At 40.8% G+C, this 23,826-nt stretch overlaps 1 protein-coding gene across 2 annotated transcripts in view; it reads left to right on the forward strand.

The window, feature by feature from the left end:
• The window catches only part of LOC124286894, a 46,898-nt gene that overhangs the window by 4,323 nt on the left and 18,749 nt on the right, over nucleotides 1-23,826 (forward strand). For both annotated transcript variants that reach the window (XM_046723333.1, XM_046723334.1), the window contains exons 2-3: nucleotides 20,911-21,021; nucleotides 23,476-23,568. In XM_046723333.1, coding sequence (XP_046579289.1) covers nucleotides 20,927-21,021; nucleotides 23,476-23,568 — 188 coding nt within the window. In that variant the 5' untranslated portion in view covers nucleotides 20,911-20,926. The remainder of the gene's footprint in view (nucleotides 1-20,910; nucleotides 21,022-23,475; nucleotides 23,569-23,826) is intronic.

Consider the following 23,826-nt stretch of genomic DNA (forward strand, 5'->3'; position numbering starts at 1 on the left):
AGTGACAATGTGCATAGACGTCAAATTAGCCATAAAATATTTATACGTTCTAGGGTGGCATTGCTAGGTTTGTCAGGACCACGCCCGTGAACGTGGTTTTCAATTTAAGTTGGCTCGGTTAGTTTCGATAGTAACACCGACGTCCTGGGTTCGAATCTCAACACAGGGGCGTAGGAACGGTTTAATGATTGGCAGCCCTATTGGAATTAGATAATGAAAAAAGGTAATTACCAATGTCAAAGTAATTCCAATAAAAAATAACATTTATGTATCTCGGTGAAAGGTAAAAACCTGAGCTAAAACAGTAAATACTGCAAAATACAGCCCAGTGTATTCGGTGACGTATCGTTGCATTATTTATATATCCTGCATTGTATTTTTATAGTATTCAAGTGAAGCAATTCCATGTTTATCGATGTATGCTACATTTGATTCAGATTGACTTATTCCGTGGGTGAATTTTGTGTTGCCAAGGCAGTGGTATAGCCTGGTGACTAACGTACGAGGGCAATAGTCCCTCTATCTCTGATGCAGTCTCACAGTCCCTGAACCACATTATTTTCACTACTTACTAGCCTTCCCTGCAACGCTAAAGCCCAAAATACAGTAAATCTATATTCCTTCAGGTTCTGAATCTCCAATCTCACTGGGACTCCTTTTCAATCTAAATGGGTTCATTTGTTACTATTAAAATTGAATATATTCAGAGACTAAGCGTTAGTCTATCTCTGATGCACAACCACTAACCATATATTCACACACCGTCATAGAGCACTGTTTAATGTGGATAAAGGTATCGATGAGCGTGTACCACTGCAGGCTTTCTTCCAACATCAAGCTGACGAGCCAGGCGATAGTTAAAATGCTGTTAAAAGCGTCTTTAAACCAAACTCACTCTCTTGTTCAGGATAAGAAACGTTTTTCGATGAGAAACAAGATATTCACTTGTATTCTTGGCCGCCACGCAATATCCGCAACGATCTCGCGAGTCACATCAGAAACGCAGAAAGGCATAAAAATTGTCTCGATCTCTCAAAATCTTAGTTTTAGGCTGCCCTGTCGAACAGGGGTTAATAAGAAGGTCTCCGGATCTACGTTTTATTACTTTTTTATTTGTCTTCTCTGACAGAGGTACACGGTTAGTTTTCTATTCCTATCAGTCGTTATGGCAACATTCGCAGTGGTTCTCCCGTTGTGTGGAACAATCATTCATAATGGTTAACATAAACATACACATGTCCAATCTGTTTTGTTTCACTTCTACCGCCGTGGTATTGCTGGAATATTGCTAAAAGCGGCGTGAAACCGAACACACTCACTTTTTCACTTCCAGTGAGGGATTCATTTCTGAACTTCGCTGTGCTGCTTAAATGTGCTCCGACTTTCGGATCCAATTCAGTGCAGAATCTTGCGCACGTGTGCCAAACGCTGAGCACGGATTTCACGTGCAGCACGTAGGTGTCTTGACGTGTTGAAACTGATTGTTGCTGATTGTTGCTGATTGTCACCTGCGGCTGTTCCTCATCACCCCCGGTTCTTTCAATGTCGGGCAGGGCTGGTTTGAGACAGCGCTGGGTTTGTCTCTTTGTGATTTCAGTGGATTATGGTGATTATGATGATGGATTATTGGCGTTGGTCACCACAATGGTTATCGTTTACGAACTGAATCGTGCTTCTCTTTTTCTCAATCTCGACGCACTTACACGACAAGAATTGCCTTTAAATATAATAACACAACTACTACTATTATTGAACATACATCCACGAAGGCTCTGATGTTAAGAGTCACACTAACTTTCCCCCACCCTCTTGAAAATGTCAGAGAACATGGCGTTCTTTTCTTTCTACCCAGTTGCCATGGTTTGCTGGTGACTTGGTTCGAATCAAAGATTCGGCTCAATTATGCCATGGGTTTGTTTCCGTCGATCACGCCCTCATACACTTTATCAATATCGTGAATGTCACCAACCGTCGTCGCTCACATTTCCCTATACATTAAGTATCACACCGGTGATATAGGTGAGGTGAGTAGAGGTGAAATTGGGTTTAACGTCGTGCTTGAGAATATTTCGCTCATATGACGACGTGCAAGCGTGTGTATGTGTGGCTGCTTGTACTAGCTCAGACTTAAGCTTGTTTTATAGTGCTAGCCCACTGAGATACCATGCCGCAGTGAAGCATGAATACCCCACTCAGACACATTATACTGACTCCGAGCCGACCAGTCCTTGTTGTACCCATTAATGCCAAGCGCCAGGCAGGGACGTCTTTTTGGTATGACGCGGTCGGGGATCGAACCCGCGACCTTCCGCTCTCCGGGCGGACGCTCTAACCACTACACCACGGAGGCGGTTCACCGGTGATATAGCTGAAATAATGCAGGTGTAAACTCAGCCCGTTCACTCACTCGATATAAGTGATAAACGTGTGTACAGAGAATACACATGTACAGACCTTGAACAGTTTCGGGGCGGTGGGGTAGCATAGTGGTTAAAGCGTTCGCTCGTCACGCCGAAGACCCGGGTTCGAATCCCCACATGGGTACAATGTGTGAAGCCCATTTCTGGTGTCCACCGCCGTGATATTGCTGGAAGATTGCTAAAAGTGGCGTAAAACCATACTCAGTCAGTCAGTTGAACAGTTTCACATTTGTAAATCACAGTTTTGTAAATCCTAGCTACATTGCATATTGCAGTGCATATAAATCTACAGATTTATTATAATTTCGTTAAAATACTTAAAAATTACTGATAGTTAAGGAGGTGGTGGGGTATCCCAGTGGTTAAAGCGTTCGCTCGTCACGCCGAAGACCCGGTTTCGATTCCCCACATTGGTACAATGTGTGAAGCCCATTAATGGTGTCCCCCCGCCGTGATATTGCTGGAATATTGCTAAAAGCGGCGTAAAACTAAACTCACTTATTTCACTGAGAGTTAAAACTCGAAGAGAGTTTGAATTATTGTGTGCGATACATATATATGATTGCTTAAAACTGCGTGACAGTGCACAAGTTATTATATTCTTTATGTGTGTATAGTTTTCTGTATGTATATATATTTTTATATATTTGCCACAAATTTCACTTTCATTCTGAAAGGGTCACTAATATTGAAATGTCACTTTAATTGTCTTTCATGTCATAGAATATCATAGAAGCAATGTTTTATTCATTATATTTTCAGTGCTAATACTTAAGCATGTGCAATACGATGTACCAATGTGCCTGCATTTTGTATTATGGGCCCTTGGTGTAGAATTACAGAAATAAAATCTGTCTGTCTGTCTAGAATATAATGATAAATTGTGCACTGTCAAATAGCACTATGCTTCTGCGAGTTTTAATGATTAGAATGATAAGGACTGCTCTCAAGGAAATATACACGCTCATGATTGCACTCGTTCCATGACCAGATCTTCGATCTGACGTTACATAACCTTAAACAATATCTGTGACGTCATTCTAACCTTTGCATACATGGGTTTATTGATGCTCATAGCGTATGACCCATATGATGTCAATACATTGTCAAAGCGTATTACGGAAATAACATATGGCTATAGCATGTCTGTCTCAGCTCAGGTGAACGACACCGCAACAGATGATTCACGCCTTCAACACCTACTCGGGTCAGATTCTCATTATACACTGGCCTTTACAGTCCCCGTTATAGTTCCTGTGAGACAATACCGTTATATTATTGGACGCCCTCGTTCTCCAACTAAGTATCTGCGTGTACGTCATTATTTTTTCATTGAAATGTACTCTGTCTAAAGTTATGATCAGTTCGTTTGTTGTTTAACACTGCGGCTTGAAGTGTTAGAGCAATATGGCGCCGGTCTTTAAATAATGGAGCCTGGACCAGACAATCAAGTGATCAACAGCATGTGCATCGATCTATACAATTGGGATACGATGACATGTGTCAACCAGGTCAGCGAAACCGACTACTCGATCCCGTTAGTCGCCTCTTACGACAAGCATGGTTACTTAAGAACAGTTGTAACCCGGATCTTCGCAGGTCGTCTGAAGTTATGAAGAAACATGCAGCTTAGGAGGTTCATACGACACCGTGCGATGGAGAAGGTTGTTGCTAACGTTGTCACTTACTTGATTGTCTGTTCCAGACTGGATTAATCACAGGCTGCTGTAGTATATACGGCACGTGGCTACTGCGGCGTAAACCACCATTCACTCACATACACATCCAGTACTAGTAGTGTTAAACATTGTCATAATATGTGGTCCAATAAATGTGATGATTTTGTACATTTAAGTATTTAATAGTGAAATATTTGACACAGATCCAAATATTCCCGGTACATAGGATTCAGGATTGTCCGTTACATCGCATCGGTCTTTCCTCCTTAATGACGATGTGAAATAGGGGAATATTGATCACAATCGGCCTTACCGTACACTCATTTAGCTAACCGGGGCGGTGGAGTAGCCTAGTGGCTAAAGCGTGCGCTCGCCGAAGACCCGGGTTCGATTCCCCACATGGGCGCAATGTGTGAAGCCCATTTCTGGTGTCCCCCGCCGTGATATTGCTGGAATATTGCTAAAAGCGGCGTAAAACCATACTCAGTCAGTCAGTTGAACAGTTTCACATTTGTAAATCACAGTTTTGTAAACTGTAAACTCAATCAGTCATTTAGCTAATTAAAAGTTGCTAGTCGCATCATGGATAGGATTACGAATCATTGACGAATGCTGGGTGGGGTTCACGCTGTTTACAATAGATTCAAACAATAATGACTTGGAAGGTAGAGATTTCGTATTAACGAAGGTTTGACTAAAGTTTCACTGAAATAGAGAGGATGACAGTTATACGCCGCTTTTAGCAATATTCTGGCAACATCTTAAATGAACAGCACACATTGTACCCATGTTTGGAATCGAACCCGGGTTTTGGCTTGACTAGGCAACCCCTGCGCCCCTGTGAATAGATATTTAGTTTGTTTCTTGTTTAATGCCGCACTCAGCAATATTCCAGCTATATGGCGGCGGTCTGTAAATAATCGAGCATGGGCCAGCCAATCAAGTGATCAACAGCATGAACATCAATCTACGCAACTGGGATACATGTATCAACCAAGTCAGCCAGCCTGACCACTCGATCTCGTTAGTCGCCTCTCATGGGTTGCTGAAGACCAATTTTAACCAGTGTTTTCACGGATGCAAGTGCATAGAGACTAACGTTCAAATTAGCTTTCCCGTTCTCCATGTTCTAGTCGATCATAGTGTCTTTGAAGCCTCCTCTGCTCCGAGTATATAGTTAAATATTTTCAGTCGCCAAAGTTGATCAATAAATGAACAATACAAACATATATAATATCAAAATTATAGCTGTCGTTTTAGGTTAAATATTGACAGAGCAAATCGATTCGTCATTTCAGTTATCGTTTCCTGTTTTTTTAGCAGGAGAAAAATCACCCTCGATTATCAAGTGTATCATATCTGGATTCTAGTGTGATAAACACCCTGGACCCATAAAAGACTGAAGTTTCGTTTCGGAAGTGAAGTCATTATTTCAATGTCACCTTTCATTAACATAGGGCGCTACTTCCGGTACAAAGCTGGTTCCCGGCTCCCTTTGCGCGCGCCACCTTGTGATATACAAGATGGGGCCAAGCTTACTTCCGGTACCATATTTCCGGTGACAAGCGTATATTTAAGAACCAGTTCTGGTTCCCAAGTGCGCGACCGGCAAATATGACTTTACTAGACCGGAACAAGTGTACAACCATATATGGCTGTCACAGCTGTTGACAATCGTAATATTTGGGGATGGTAAGATCGGAACTTTGCAAAGATTATCGGTTCCTTACTGGCAACTGACAACCATGAGACCATTCGAGAAGGTATGAAACGTTGTTTGTCACTGGAAGTGCTAAGGTCTCGCAAATCTCCGTGACCTACTTACGGGCCCTATAGGAAAGAATTTCTCTCGCTCATAATGGAATTTAATTCGACGGGGCGACTAGGGGACGCAACTCCGTACAACAATTTTCGGAGCAATTTACAACTGAACGGACATTGTGTCATATTATAAGTTGAGCTGAGATCGGTTCAGATTGATTTTAATAGTATTCCAGTTACATCATTCCACCGAAAGGCCCGATGTGATGCAGGTTTTAGACGGTTGCCAGTTTGAGAAACCCACGTGCGCCATTATAGTGCTCACAAACCTAGAGTGAATGAGTTTGGTTTTACGCCGCATTTAGCAATGGGGACACCAGAAATTGGCTTCACACATTGTACCCATGTGGGGAATCGAACCCGGGTCTTCAGCGTGATGAGCGAACGCTTTAACCACTTGGCTACCCCACTGCCCCTCTCTCAAACCTAGAACCATAATCTGAGTGTATCTGGGATTCAAAGCCGCTTATATTTTTTGCCCGAATAATAATAGTAATAATAATATCCAGGCACATTACCTGCTCATGGCGCGATACGTACATTACTATCCCCGGTCATAAGACACCATCGTACTATCCGATACTTTTTCTACTCCCTGGGGATCATACATATTGGACGTAACTCTGTATAGCAAACTGCAACAGAGCACATTCTTCTGGTTTTCATGACCTACAGAAAATTATGATATTAAACAATAAAATGTACGTAAGTATTGTTATCAATGCACTTTTTGCATTAAGAAGATCAGAGGTACAAATATTGCATGTATTGCGGCTTAAATTGATAAAGAAAACGTCATCATTTCATGTCATGTGTTTTTCCCTAATTAAATCCTTTCTAACGCATCCGCAATTCCATGTTATGATTTAGCATGGCATCATTTAATACTTTTAATCTGCACAATCATCGGTACATAAAAAAAACTTCAAAGCTTTTCAGTTATGATGTACTCGTTACTTCTGTATACTTAACTATTATTGATGCCTTTGATGTGTGCCGCTTTCCCTGCACGATTCAGTATTAAATTTAGATTGATTAGGAAAGAGAAGAAATAATATCGTTCACAAAACAAGAACTAGGCCTTGTTGAATTTAATGAAGCTGATATTTTCCATAAAATAAGACAGCAGATGTATTTTTTTATATGTCCTTTTAGCATACTGAAAATATAGAATAAATATCACGTTGAAATGAACAGGAGTTTGCTGTCGTTTAACGCCTCTCTCAGCAATATTCCAGCTGTAAGACGGAGGCTTGTAAATATTCGAGTCTGAACCAGACAATCCAGTGATTAACATCATGAACATAGTGAGTGAGTTAGGTTTTACGTCGCTCTCAGCAATATTCCTGCAGTATCACAGCTGGACTGACTCAGAGTTTGGTTTTACGTCGCTCTCAGCAATATTCCTGCAGTATGAAAGCTGGAGACACCAGGAATGGGCTTCTCATATTGTAGCAATGTGGGTAATCGAACCCGGGTCTTCGGTGAGAAAAGCGACTGCTTTAACCACTAGGCTACCCCATCGCCCCTGTCACACCGAAGTCCCAGGTATGATCTTCCACGTGGATACAACGTGTGAAGACCCATTCTGGTGTCCCCACATTGGCTTGAATTCTGCAAAATCCGGTTCTTGGTTAACAACATAAAGCATATTTCGTTTTGACGCTACTGTTGCAGAATCTCAGTTTTGTGAATAAGATTCTGAATTAATACACAACAGAACACAACATAATAATAATCATATATAATCATAAATGAACAAGAAAAGGCTCGTTGTTGGGGACTCAGAAGACGCGGCTTTGTGTTTGATAATTGTAACCCCAGACGTCTACATAAACCCGGTGAGAATGTGTCAATGGCGGGATGTTTATGCAAGCAATGCACTTACTGACGGTAGGATCAAAGAGGTACGGAGAATCTCGGTGAGAGGGGGTTTTGTATTAACACACACATTACAGGAACTACCAGCAGTATCTGTCCCAAGACACCGCTAACAGTCACAGAGGCAGACAAACTGTAATTTGGGGTTATTCGATGTCATTTTAAGAAACAAGACATAAAACGTCGCTCCTAAGACTAAATCAGCGTATGACGTCATGTCGTAGAGGAGTGACGTCATCTGATTAACCATCCGGCAGATTACAACTAAAATCGTTCCAAGCCTCTTTAAAAGTTATAAAATCTGGCTTTACCATTACTAACCTTATTATTATGTGATCTCAAGATTAATTAATGACGTCATTTCTCAGAGGAATGACATCATACGTCTGATAATCAGGCAGCTTAAAACCCTTCCTGTGTCCCTTAGCGCTAAGATAGTCGTAACTGACATACATTAACATTAACTTACGACTATCTTAGCGCTAAGGGAGTTTCGAAAATCTAGGCCCAGATCCACAAAGCGTGCGTAACGTTACGACCTGTCATAACTCTATAGTCTACCATTGGCTTACGAATGTCGTAGCGCAACGAACGTTTTGTGGATCGGGACCCAGGATGGTCAATGTTCAGTAAATGTATCAATATTCAACCTTTACCCAAGACAGTTTCCAAGCTAAGTTTACTTTGAGATTTATAATACATAATAGCTTTTAACCTCATTATAATGTGATCTTACAATTGATGACGTCATTTCGTTGCTATACTCTACCAAAGACGTATATACGTCTTTGACTCTACACACTTTTGCTCCAGGTGCAAACAAATCCCACAAGCTTTGTCTACTTTAAGTCTCAAAAAAATGGGATGTCATTAAAATTATATTTAAAAAATATGTACCCTAAAAATTGTTTTGTATGTTTTAAACCAGCGACCTAAAAATATTCTGTCCAAAATATGGGTTATATGTTATGATAATTTAGTGCAAACAAAAAAGAAACTGCTTTATGCACTTAGCTGTCTTTCGTCTTTAGAAATCAGACGCCAATGCGTTTAAACATGTACTTTAATAAATATATGAATGAAGGAATAATGCGACATGCATTAGATCTTGCTATCTATAGACCCGACATCAAAAAGGACGAACCAAATTGATGGTTCGATATTATGAAATGCTCGTTTTGACAATCGTTGCGGTGCATTCTCAGGAATATGGTAATATAATGTGAACGTGTTACATTACCTACTCTCTTCAACCATCAGATTTCAGTAATTACATGTACATCATAAAAGATTACTTCACAATGACTCGATTGTATTGTACTACTTTTGAAAATATAAGGAAATCTTTGCAGCCTATCTATTGATTTTACATTTCAGTCACAGTAACGAGCATGCTTGAGAGCGGAGTAAAATGTTATGTTTTTGAACCACATTATGATGAAAAAAATAATTGATTTAGAGCACGCAGAAAACAGAAGAGAAACAGCTGCAATGGCAGCTAAGCGATTGGATTGTATTAAAGAAATCCGACGTGTTCCATTTGAAGGTGTTTGAAAGTGTCAAGTGGTGTGATGTGAGAGATGATGTATTCTCATAGTACGTTTATCTCAAGTGACACAACAAGTTAGTCTCCGGTGTCACAATACGGTTGTCTCAGGTGTCACGGTATGTTTGTCTCAGGTGTCACGGTATGTTTCTCTCAGGGGTCACAGTATGTTTGTCTCAGGTGACACAACAAGTTAGTCTCCGGTGTCACAATACGGTTGTCTCAGGTGTCACGGTATGTTTGTCTCAGGTGTCATGGTATGTATATCTCAGGTGTCACTGTCTCAGGTGTCATGGTTTTTTCTCTCAGGTGTCACGATATGTTTCTCTCTCATGTTTCTCTCAGGTGTCACAGTACGTTTGTCTCAAGTGACACAACAAGTAAGTCTCCCGTGTCACAGTACATTTATCTCAGGTGTCACGGTATGTTTCTCTCAGGTGTCACGGTATGTTTCTCTCAGGTGTCACAGTACATTTGTCTCAGGTGTCAAGGCATGTCTTTCTCAGGTGTCACAGTGCGTTTGTCTCAGATGTTACGGTATGTTTCTCTCAGGTGTCACGGTTTGTTTCTCTCAGGTGTCACGGTATGTTTCTCTCAGGGGTCACAGTATGTTTGTCTCAGGTGTTACAGTATGTCTTTCTCAGGTGCCACGGTATGTTTCTCTTAGGTGTCACGGTATGTTTCTCTCAGGTGTCACGGTGTGTTTCTTTCAGGTGTCACAGTACATTTGTCTCAGGTGTCACGGTATGTTTCTCTCAGGTGTTACAGTATGTTTGTGTCAGGTGTTACGGTATGTCTTTCTCAGGTGTCACAGTATGTTTCTCTCAGGTGTCACGGTATGTTTCTCTCAGGGGTCACAGTACATTTGTCTCAGGTGTCACGGTATGTCTTTCTCAGGTGTCACAGTACGTTTGTCCCAGTTGTCACAGTACGTTTGTCTCAGGTGTCACGGTATGTTTGTCTCAGGTCTCACAATACAATTGTCTCAGATCTCACAGTACGATTGTCTCGAATGTCACAATAAGATTGTCTCACGTGTCACAGTGCGTTTGTGTCGGGTGTCACGGTACTTTTATCTCTGGTGACACTGTACGACTGTCTCAGCTGTGACACTTCGGTTATCTGGGATGTCACTGTATGTTTCTCTCCGGTGTTACTGTACCTAAGTCTCAGATAGCATAATACATTTGTATAAGGTGTCTCTGTACATTTGTCTCACTTCAATTAGACTCACAATACACATATACGTTGCCAGTCTCAATCCTGGACTTCAGATCTCCGACCCTGGCCAGGTGAATGAACGCAACTCTCTACAACAATGTTCGTCTCTTTTGACCAGTGGGACACGTGGAAGTCATGAACAGCATCACACGTTCTTGGTTCACAACATCTTCATAACCCACTTAGTATAACATACACACACTATCCAGCTGTAGATGGAACCCTATAGAAAAATAAACACAACTTCATCAATATTGTCCCAATAGTGAAATAAGCAAAAACAATTTTATTGCCTGAGGCTGAGGAAACCTTAACCAAACAGAACACAATATCAGACCAATGAAACATAATAATCTAACAAGGGGGAGTTTTAATGCCCCATTACAGTGTTAGTGAGAATTCACCAGATGGCTCTGTTTCGCTCGGGGTCTATTGATTGTAAATTACCTCAGAACACCAGGACAGTAAGCGTTGTTTATCATTGATTAGTGGGATCTTCAACATACAAATGCTATCCCGTGCAATATTTGTTTTTCCATTTTCGATATATAAACACTCCTTTGTGTGGACATCGAAACATCCGTTAAAAGTGTTTGAATTCCGTGTCTGTGTTGTGTAGTGATCACACAATCCATGCTGATTGATGTAGAATGCAATAATTAGAAAACAGGCTGATTGTCTTCAGTTCTTCCCCTTTTGTTATACCCGTGTTTATCTTTACACTAATTTATCATCTTTTGTTTACCATTCCTGCATCTGTCATGACCTTCATGTCATACCCCCATTCCGTATGGTCATATATGTCATACCCAGGTGTCATACATCCATCGGTCAAAGCCACCCCAGTAATCCGAACCCTGTCTAAACCGGACTTAAAGTACGACCCGGAAGAGAATTTATATGGAAATTGTTTGTTATGTTTCATGTCCTTTGTATCCTGTTTACTCGAGTTTACCATGTTTATCTTGTCACGAGACTGTACTGATCATCATGATAAAGACTCTAGGACACGTATTTGCGCAGAGATACAGGTTTTTCCTATTCTGTAAAATTGGCCTTGTAGTTTCGTATATATTATCGGGTATGCTGTTGTCAGTGGACGTTATGCAGGGTGTTGGCCGGGTAGCCCAGTCGTTAAAGCATTCGCCCGTCACACCAAAGACCCACGATCGATTCCCCAAATGGGTACAATGAGTGAAGCCCATTCCCTGTGTGTCCCACTGGGATTTTGCTTGAATATTGCTAAAAGTGGCGTAAAACAGACCCACTCACTCACTCACCGACTCACTGAGAGTGAAAGTTAAGACACTGAAGGGGCGCCACTCTGCAAACAACATTCCGGCGACTTAGATAATTGAACCACCTCACAATAGATCCATTCAGTAGAAATACTTTAGTTACAAGGCACCGATTAAGACATCATTTTATTATTTGATGCAAATCTTCGTCCTTTACCACTTGAGTGAAACATGAGATCTGGTTGGTACTTGAATACCTAGAAACGTTATAAGGGCGAATATGGGATTCGAACAAGGATCATAGTTTCCTGCACCACATAAGGGACGCAACTCTGCAAAGCATTTCGCGCCGCCTTAGACGACGAAGCTAGCAGAAATGTGACATTGCACTGTTAACTTTATTGTCTATTTTGAATGTGACGTTTCCTTATGTAACAACTATACTGTTCAGCTATCCAATTGATTCATTTTCAATGCTAATTTGTATTTATATTTTGTTACCTAATCCATCAACGAATGAATTAGGCAACCCAGAAGAATACATTCTACTTCATTACATTTCTTCTGATTGTGGTCTTTGACCCAGGTTGGCTGAAAACAGGTCACCATGACTTTTACGCTTTTTCAAATGTCTAATTGTCCTTCTCAAAGCCTGTTATAATGGCGTGTAATACATTATTTAACGTCTCCAGTCTGTAACACACGTGGCTGCATTTCCATATTCATTAAGATGACGAGACGAGACGTAACTGAATAATGATGCACAAAGAGGTGATAAACGCAACTAACTTCATCAGTCGCTGTTTCGTTCAGCATTGTGCGTGTTTATAACCAGATATACTGACCTGCAAAAGAAAGTACACACTGTGCTGTAAGATCATTTTCCCCAAAACACAGTAAATATCTTTTAAAATATTTTAATTGTGACAAGTAAATATAATATCGTGTATATGTTGCCGAAACAGTCCGCTCTTTGTATAAAAAATAATGTAAATGCAGAAATGCAGGAAACTCGAGGAATTTGCCGTTTTCCACCAATCCAATCTATCGAATTTTGCTCTCAAATCATGACGAAACATTTAAAATGCAATTCAAACATTTAAAATATAAAACGTACAATAAAACTAAATTTGACATGTATCAATTTCACTCATTTTTTTATTTTATATCAGCACGTCGAACCATTAATATAAATTATATCAGTGATGTTTCCCATAGTTATTTGTATGTCTTGACATGTCAAAGTGCAAAGGATTAGCAGATGCTATGATTTGGTATCAATATATGAGGGAGAAATGGTTATGTTTCTCACGACAATATTGTTCAGCTTAAGCAGCAGAATTTCTGTAATTTTAACGGAGAATTTTGGCAATTTTACGGCAGAATTTGTCTCGGACTGGTCGCAAGATGTGAATCGTGTGGTCAGGCTTTGTGGCTTGTTAGACTGCACGTCATCGTGTCGAAATATAGTGGTCAGCTGCTCATGGTTTTCATCATGGGTTTATCTGGTCATCACCCTATTACAAAATGGGCCATCGCTAGAATATTGGTCCGGATATTGAAGATCCGTGACAGAATTGCTTGTGGTAAGAGGCGACTAACGGGATCGGGTGGACAGGCTCACTGACTTGGTTAACGGATGTCATCGTATCCCAATTGCGCAGATCGATGTGCATGCTGTTGATCACTGGATTGTCCGGTCCAGACTCGATTATTTACAGACCGTCGCCATATAGCTGGGATATTGCTGAGCGCGGCTTTAAACAACAAACATTAAATAATGTACATAAGTCAACAAAAGTCTGTAAACGAGTGTAATATAGTAAAATGTAACGTGAATATTATCGTGAACGACCGCCTCTGTGGTGTAGTGGTTAGAGCGTCCGCCCGGAGAGCGGAAGGTCGCGGGTTCGATCCCCGACCGCATCATACCAAAAGACGTTAAAATATGATACTTGTTGGTCCCTGCCTGGAGCTCGGCATTAATGGGCACATCAAGGACTGGTCGGCTCGGAGTCAGTATAATGTGTCTGAGTGGGGTATTCTTGCTTCACTGCGGCATGGTATCTCAGTGGGCTAGCACTATAAAACAAGCTTAAGTCTGGGCTAGTACAAGCAGCCGCACATACACGCGCATGCACGTCGTCATATGAGCGAAATATTCTCAAGCACGACGTTAAACCCAATTTCACCTCACCTCACCTATTAGGATGAACATGGATCAGAAAGTGAACATTCATCTCACAGCCTACAATGTTTCTCCTTCGATACCGTGCATAACGTGACCTATAATCTGTTGTATCTGCACTGCACACTTCTTCTCTGCCTGGCAACGTAGGGTTCACACAAAGTTCATGACAGAGTTGACTTATGTGACCCTTCTCATGAGCTGATTCATGTACAGCAGTCAACGCTAAAACCTACGGACAAACACCTGGTGTCATTACCGAGTGTCAGTGATACATCTGTATAATTTCCTTCACTCATTTGTCGTTCACGTCCCAAGCAATCTGTTTCCAAGGTGGACCGGTATACGTGCCCATGAAAGACGAACGATGGTTACTGACTGGGCGTTTGCGCCAGTAAACAGTGTAGCCAGTTCAGATATACATACAGCGGATAGCATCCGGCAGTGTTTGTATATAATTCACGTTTGACACTGTGCCGATCATAGCTGCTGACGTCGACGTTGCTGATGAGATGAATGTATAACCATTTTCTGACAAGATTATAAATTTTTGTTTCGGAACCGCCCTGTTAATTTTAAACATGAGTAATCTTGAGTGATTCAAGGAACACCTCAGTTATGTGCGTAAACCTTGATTCTTCATAATCATAAAAAGAGTCTCGACGGAAGTCATGGATGTTATTTCATTGAGTCTTCATAATGTTATTTTATATTCATCATCGTCGTCGTCGTTCTTATTGTTATCGCTATTGCTTTTTTAAAAATTCAGCTATAATATGTTCCTCATATGCGGGAGGGTGGGGTTGTCTAGTGGTTACTGAGTTAGCCCGTCACGAAGAAGACCCGGGTTCGATTCCCAAAATGGGTACAATGTGTGAAACCATTCCTGGTGTCCCCCACCGTGATGTTACTGATATTGCTACAAAGCGACCTAAAACCATATTCACTCACTGGCTGCTTATTTGCATGTCGTTTTATTGCAGGCATTTGGTGTGAGCATTTAGTTCATTGTATGTTATCATTTATAAATGCATTTTTTGCTGTAAAGAAATACTTTGGTTCGTAGTGATGTGATATGTTTTCGTCATAAACACCGGTCTCCGAGCTCTGCTACAGTCATAACCAACCATAACTTATACCAGGAGGGGCGGTGGGGTAGCCTAGTGGCTGAAGCGTTCGCTCGTCACGCCGAAGAGAAGTGATACATTCCCCACATGAATACAATGTGTGAATCCCAATTCAGATGTCCCCCGCCATGATATTGCTGGAATATTGCTAAATGCGGCGTAAAACCACACTCACTCAGTTATACGAGGAACGAGACGTGGAAAATCTGCACCACTTGGGCCGTGTTAACGGGAGAGGTATTACTGGCCATTGTCAATATGGTTATACAGCAGAATCAAGGCGCGGCGGAGTTGATCACATTACCATGGCTATCAGTGGCTTTACTGTTCACGTCAATACGTTAGACCCTCTCTATATCCAGAGCACCATCTAATGGTATTTGGGTAACTTGTCAGCATGGGATTTTTTGACAAAAATAGGAGAAAGTACAAATTATAAAAACATACACTACAGTTAAGTTATTGGTGTTGTAAGCGACACGATATGGCTACCTAGCCTACACACTCCTTCAGGGGCGGTGGGGTAGGCCAGTGGTTAAAGCATTCACTCGTCACGCCGAAGGCCCGGGTTTGATTCCCCCATGAATACAATGTGTGAACCCATTTCTGGTATCCCCCGCCGTGATATTGCTGGAATATTGCTAAAAGCGGCGTAAAACTAAACTCACTCCCTTACACACTCCTAGGTGACCGTAACTCCCATACCTTAACATAGACTTAAGGTAGGCTTAGCGCTAAGGTTGGCTTAGCGCTAAGGTTTTTTTGTACAATAGCACCCTCGCCCCAATATTCTGCTAGAATGCTTCCAGTTTCCCAATTTGTTGAACTTGCCATTATTTGATATACTTCATGGAGGAAGGGCGGTGGGGTAGCATAGTGGTTAAAGCGTTCGCTCGTCACGCGGTTGACCCAGGTTCGATTCCCCACATGGGTACAATGTGCGAAACACATTTTTAGTGTCCCCCGCTGTTATACTGCTGGAATATTGCTAAAGCCGGGTGAACCAATACTCACTCACTCTTCGGGAGTAGGTGGTTGTTTTTAACAAAAACATTTTTTTCAGGGAAATTATAGATAGTTTAAGTTTGACACCTTAAGATATATCGCTCAGTGGACGTGCTGGTCGTTTTGTAAAAAAAAGCGTGACTTACAAAATAGTTCAGCTGATTTATAGACACAGTTCTATAGTCTGTTTGCAATGAAAACGTACAGATGAATTTCACTTTACACAAAAAGGAAATCGAATAAAGTGACATTAAGATTGCGAATCCTCATAATTTTACCTTGCCAATTGAACATTTATATCTCAGAATTTTATTCAACTGAGGATAAAAGTTGTTTAACAAACGATCATAGTTTCAAATCGCTATTATTGGTTTGTATTACAAGGGGTAAGCGCAGTAGTTGGAACAGTGAAACAATAATAGCGATGTAAAAAGGTAAAATTATGAGGATTCGCAATCTTAATTTCACTTTATTCGATTTACTTTTTTGTTTGAAGTGAAATTCCTCGGTACGTTTTCACTGCAAACAGACTATAGCTGTGACTGAAAAAATATTTGGTGCCATAAAAGCAGCATTCGTTGCTATCATTATCAATCTCTCTATGAACAGATAAAATCAACCCATCGACACAGCCGCTGCTGTTAACACAAAACAAATTCTTTTTTATTGAAATGCTTGTCATCCTCGAACAAATTTTATCTAAAAGAACAGATCATTAATCTCCACAAGTACTTATTTTTCTGCTATTCGTTTAATCGATGGTTCTTGCGAACTTCACAAGTGTGTCTTTCAATATCATATGTAACTGAAACCGGAACTGAAACAGCCATAGACTTCATTCATGAAGTGTTGGTCGAGCTGGACACAGATGGCCAGTGTAATCTTATCAATGTGGCGAGAGGTCAACTGCCCGGAGCGTCTGTTACCTCTCCTGATGACTCTTATTGGTCAACTGCAGCTGTCCACCTTTCGTCCACTCCTCTGATCACCCCTGAACTTCCCGCGGCCATATTACAATCTATCAGTCACATTTGATAGGCATTAGAGGGCCACGCGGGTGATTGAAACAGCGTCTCTAAGAATTTGAGTTACTTCGTCTGACGTCTTTATCGAGATTTGAACTCCCCTGGTTGCCAGTCACGCGAATGAGTCGCACCTTGCTCGATCGATAGGTCCTCAAACTACAGGAAAATTTTATAAACGCTTGGGATTATTTCATTTTTCCTTAGTACACATTGCATCATTTAAGCGTTGACAAGTTCCTGACGAGCCTCGGGGGAGAGGGCAAGTAGATGTCGCCCAGACCCATGGGTAGACCGTCGGCTCGTTAATATGCGTAATGGAGGCGTCATCGGTAAAAACTGTAATAAGAACGCTTGTAATGTGGCGAGGTATTCCCAATACGTGCGCCCAGTTAGGCCTCGTGATTGATGACAGAGTTTGCGCGTAAAAACCTTAATGGTGAACGACTTGATAAAACATATCATCTGTGTATTCTGAGAAATACAATTTCGTCTGAGTGACTGCGTTACGTCTTGGAAAAACCAGTTAAGTAACGAATACGATCACGATAATCTGGTTTCCTGCTAACTGTTTTATTCCGGATTTTTTTTTTCGGTTTTGGTACCAAGTACTAAACTTTGTACTTTCTCTATATGGGAAGAAGTTCGTTCAAGTTTCCATGGCGTTGTATACTCTTCAAAACGCAGGGGAACTTCATTTTTAATTTGCGATTAAATAAAATTCACTATTAACAGATACTACCACATCATTGTTACATAATCTGGCAATGTACGTCTATTTCGCTATGAGCTTAAGAAAACGGATTGTTATAGAAAAGAATTTGTAAATGACTTCTATCTGCTCATGTAAACTTTAAATGTACAACAGGCCTGTGGCCGTTTTAAGTACTGAATAAAGATTGATTGAATGAATGACTGAAAACATTGGGAGTATATCGGAGTCAGTGAATGTTCATATGATAAAATGATTGTCAAAGTTAATGGTCTACAGTGATTTATCGGCCTTCTTGAAAACCGTCAAAATCAAGAATGACACCAGATGTACTTATATGGGGCTACTGGGTTGTGCACGTGCATCCCATGCGTTGTGTTTAGGGGTGGTGATAAAGAGTGGTGCGTTCATAAGATGTGTGTCTGAAACATTTGCTAACGCTTATCCTTCCTATCCAAATTGAAATTTCAGGTTCCCCTACTTTTTTAAGAGTATATTTTAAAGATTACTTTAGGAAAGTAGGCAAGTATAATTTGTATAAACATACCCTATGTAGTGAACATCACGTCATATAACCTTCAATCATTGATGGTGCAGTCTTCTGGGCTAAATCGCTGTTGAGATTCATAGCCTTTCTTAGAGCAAGGATCCGCTGACCAATTGTTTCATTGTGTTGCTCTGAATAATATGTTTGTTTTTACCAAAGGTCGACAATACGACTGAACGACATTTTCACAGTCAAAATGTACGGTGCTGATGCCAATTTAATTAATATGTGATAAAACGGCGTTAAAATGCCAGACAAATGGTGAAAATATGGCGCTGTCGCAAAGTGACGATGTTGTATTTGGCTGAGGGTCAGACGCAGGGTCAGGGCAAACCGAAACATGAGTCTCATTAACCAATTCAGACAATGACCTACTTTTAAGCCGATCCGAATTTTCTCGAGTGAAAGTGAAAAGAGACACTATAAACAAATATGGTTACACTGAATTCCACTTACTTGTTTCACAGGAGAATGGTATTTACAAATTATTTTCAATTCTAAAGTTTAACAAAATCGTATTTCTATATTTTATGTCGAGGTTTTGGCAGCATCTCATAAACTAAGACGTCACAGACTGCCCCTGTTTGAAGAGGTCGTACAATGATTCACAATTCATCTGGCTCACTGGTTACACTGTTTTTTGCTCTTTGTGCAAATTAAGTATATTTTTGTAACGTACAATGTGATTGATATAATATCAAGTCCGTACCAGACCGCCAAACTTTTCTAGCGACCGAGCCTCGTTTTGAGATTTCGACGATTTCCAGATTTCCGCTTGACAGAGAACGCTGTATACGACAGAGCACGCTGCACGGCGGCTTTGTAAGGATTAAATGCAGCGTAGTGTTGCAATATGCAAGTGATTAGATGTATTAGATAATAATAATTAATATTTATGTATCCAGTTGAATGAGTTGGTCTCAAAGTTCTGGACTGGTTATTGTACTAAGTTGCGCAATAGGACGGGACCCAGTCAGCAGGAAACGAGACTGTTGTGTAATCAATGTTTTGACTTGGTCTGCCAAGGAATGAAAGTGTAACGCCAATTGCAAATATTCCCACTATAGTATGAAATACCACCCTAACAGAAATATTACTTTCAAACTAAATTTATCCCTAGATTTGACGTAGAGCCAAAACAGTAATTCAATAATAATTTAATACCTCCACAAATGACAACAGTATATGTACTTCGAAGATAAAATTTAAATTTAATAAGCTTGCATTATATATTTTGTGTTTAAAGTATTCTGACAAAATATTTAATTTATTGTTCTAACGATTTCTTCAAAACAAATACAGATGCGCGATTTGAGAGATGTGTAGAAAACATCAGGGTGTGAAAAATACATCTCTACTTGAACGTCAACATGAACGACATGATCTCCATCCCCCAGTCATTTACGGCAAAGAAAGAACTTTGTCTAAGAATGTATTGTAGGGTTCCAATGGCCCACGCGAGAATATGTGGGCAGATTAACCAAAGTTAAGTCTTGGTGCAGGCATATTGTTGTCAAAGAGATTCAATATATCAGTCAGAGATTTAGCGTATAGAAGATACACTTTTGGACTTTCTGACTGCAACCAGGTCCATTGTGTGATAGTTCGATAACTGGCGTATTCCTCTCACATCGCTTCCTGTATTCTGGCTACGTTTTTGTGAGGGTGGTTTCTGTAACGATTTATCGTACGTGGTGATTACAGGCTGCAATTCTATGCTTCCAACAATTGTATTGGCTGTAACCTCGCCACTGTTGGTGCATTCGTCATTCATAGAGGTATTGATGGATTGCCAAGTCCGTTACATTGAATCATCAACTTGCGCTGTCTAATCACTATACACGTACTCATTACTTAATATTGCCTCACCCCTTTACACTGTCTTGACCCTTTGTATTGTCTCTTCACTCTACTTTATTTCTGGGGCGGAGGGGTAGCCTACTGGTTAAAGCGTTCGCTCGTCACGCCGAAGGCCCAGGTTCGATTCTCCACATGATAAAATGTGTTAAGCCCATTTCCGGTGTCCTCCGCCGTGATATTGCTGGAATATTGCTAAAAGCGGGGTAAAACTAAACTCGCCATCTATATTGTCTCATCACGCTGCATTGTCTCATTACTTCTACCCTGATAGATCACTTTACCTAGTTTCATAACTTGACATTTGTCTCACCCCGTTACACTGTTTAACCCCTTGCATTCTCTCACTGATTTACATTGTCGCATTACCTCATAGGCGGCCCTTGCATTGTTTCCATCGCCTTACATGGGCGGTGGGATAGCCTAATGGTTAAAGCGTCCGCTCGTCACACAGAAGACCCGGGTTCGATTCCCCACATTGGTACAATGTGTGAAGCCCATTTCTTGTGTCCCCCGCCGTGATATTGCTTGAATATTGCTAAAAGTGGCGTAAAACCATAATCACTCGCTCACTCACACATCACCTTGCATTGTCCCATCTCAGCAACCTCTTTCACCCCTACATCCTTCTACTCTCTTCCTACAGAGCAGCCTGTTGAGGGATGGACGCTAACAGTCTGGTTGTGTTCACGACAGTCATACTTTGCCTCAACTATGGCCACTCAACAGCCAAACAACAGTCTGAACAGACAGTCGGGTAAGCATTGGACCAGTCCATCGTTTTGTTTGTGTTTTGTGTTTCAAACACCCGTTGTGCCGAACGTTGATGTATCTCGAAGATTGTAGCGAACTCAAAGGGATCACTAACTGTAGTTCGTTATAACCGTAGTGCACGCATTTAGACTAAAATATACAGCAAATGGCTGTGCAGACGAAACATAATCATAAATATAAAATACTTAAAATTTATGTTTTGGCCGTTTTTGATGGATTAGAAAAATACAAAGATGCAACTCGAAGTAAAACCCGATAATTAAAATTATTTGAGTTCGTTACAACCGAAGTTGACTGTATTATACATTTCAGCAAAGAAGACGTTATGTTAATTCGTTTATTGTTTTTGACTTCAACAATTCATTAAGACAATAAAGTAATAATTACTTATTCACTTTAATGTAAAATTCACATATATTTTACTGTGAACAGAATTAGCATTAAAAATATATTTTCGACTACACAAACCGAGACAAACAACTTTGAGATTTTTTAAATTATTCCATTTTACTTGTATTTCACCTATCCCAAAGGTACCAGCCATTACAATCGGGAAACCATGAACATAAAAAGATGGCCTCATTCAGTTACTACATTTTACCTTCATTTGACCTATCCAAAAAACATCAGCAATTAAAATCGTGCCACCATGAACATAAAAAGATTACCTCATTCCGGATAATTGTAAGTTATACATTTGTAGATCACTACTGGGAGCAATTTCAGATTAAGCCAAGCCAACACCTCAAAAACGTGACCTTCATGAATTAACTGTAGATTACTACTCATAATCCGAGACATATAAGGGAAGTCCCACGAGGCAGATTGTGATGTTGGTAATAACCATGCCGTTTATGTAGTCACAGACACCGTGTCTGGTGGGCCAGATGTTCCAGGCATGAGGCTTCCAGCACGATCATTGCTCCACTGGTCTGGTGTTGGCTTCAGTGTTTTCGTGCTAACGGTTCTTGACCTAGACGAAGGTGCATCTGCACCATTCTATTGTTATGTACCATAGGCCCAGTTCCGTTTCCTCAAAGCGTGATCTGAAACATACACATGTACGCACGCACGCACCACACATCTCCCCAACCCCTACACACATCTTCATTGCGGTGATTTTGCCAGAAAAATGGTCTTTGGAACTAATGGCTACATGGAGATTCTTGCTTCCTTCCTTCGTTCTAAATCAACGTTCACTGGTTCCACCGATTCTTCCCTTCACAACTTTCGTTAATCTGCGCCTTTTAGAAGAAGTTGGTCAGAAGAAACTCCTTAGCACATTCCTCTTCGTTGGCTAAGGAACAATAAATACAAGATTAAATGAATTGAACGATGACGTGTTTATTGTTCAACCATTTCAGTAGAATTAAGTGGAGATGAATGATGACAGGCTTGAAGGCGAACAGGCCTTGGGATCAGAGCTTTGACATCCACCCCCATTCATGAGGTGAAGAATCGTAAAGCTGCCCCCTCTTATGAAACATAACGATTACAGATTACAACATTTCAATTGACCGAATTAGGATTCAGCCATTAGATGCGGAACAGATGCATCCCGCCACTATCGACTGTATCTGATTGTAAACGCTTTAATTCAGTATCCGTTAATATTTTGTAATAGCTTCTCAAGAACATAGCTGAAGCGATGGGTTTGGGTCAGAGAGTTTAGTTTTACGCCAAATTTAGCAATATTCCAGCAATATCACGGTGGTGGACACAAGAAATGGGTTTCACACAATGTACCCATGTGGGGAATCGAACCTGGTTCTTCCTCGTGACGCTTTAACCACTAGGCTACCCCACCACCGAGGTGAGGATCTTACGTGGTTACCACATGTACACGGTGAATGCCACGTGCATTGTACTGACAGACTTACAATGATTCAAACCAATGATCGGATTCTGGTGAGTGAGTGAGTCTGATTTTACGCCGATTTTAATAATATTCCAGCAATATCACAGAAATGGGCTTCACACATTGTGCCCATGTGGGAATCGAACACGGGTCTTGAGGGGCGTGAGGAACGGACGCTTTAACCACTGGGCTACCCCACCACCCTCGGATTCTTGAAATACAAAGGGACACAACTCTGCACAGCGAATTGTGACGCCTTATATCCACTGTTGACAAAACCGGAAACTGAAATGTCAGTTGACCCACAATGAGCCTCAAACACGCTCGAAAGGAATTGTTAAATTTGATCTTTGACTGGGACACAAAATGTGCATACCCAAAATGGCGGCCGATAGAAGAGACGCCTGTCGGTAAAGGGGAGGTAACTAGAGCAACCGTTTCTGGAGTGTATATTAATACACGACCTTCACCCTGATAAATTACTTTATTTTACAAGACTGACACAATGAAGCATATCTGTAACTTGAGAATAAGAATATATTAATGATTTCTATTGTATCTTAGAGTTTTGGGTTTCAGGGTTGTGATAAACAAGCTAGAGCAACTGCTGCGAGATGTGTCCAGTCTCAGACAATCAGTGGACCAGCTGGACTCTGATATCCAGACTTCCTTGTGAGTAAAGACTTTTGCTGTGTTTGTTTGTTTGTTAATTTGTTTCCTTTCTTTTATGTTTAACTAAAAAAGCAATAGTTCAACTGTATAAAGGAGATTTGTAAATAGTCCCATCTGAACCAGACAATCCAGTGATTGATGATGCGAGCATGGATCCATCCCGGTATGACACCGGTTCTGACCGGATCCGTTAAAGGCAAAATTTCACACATTTTCGACAATATTTTGGCCGGTATTAGATATTGAGGCATATGCACT

Source organism: Haliotis rubra, unplaced genomic scaffold (assembly GCF_003918875.1).
Source record: "Haliotis rubra isolate DU_JTF1 unplaced genomic scaffold, ASM391887v1 Scf395, whole genome shotgun sequence".
In the NCBI taxonomy this organism is placed as follows: domain Eukaryota; kingdom Metazoa; phylum Mollusca; class Gastropoda; order Lepetellida; family Haliotidae; genus Haliotis; species Haliotis rubra.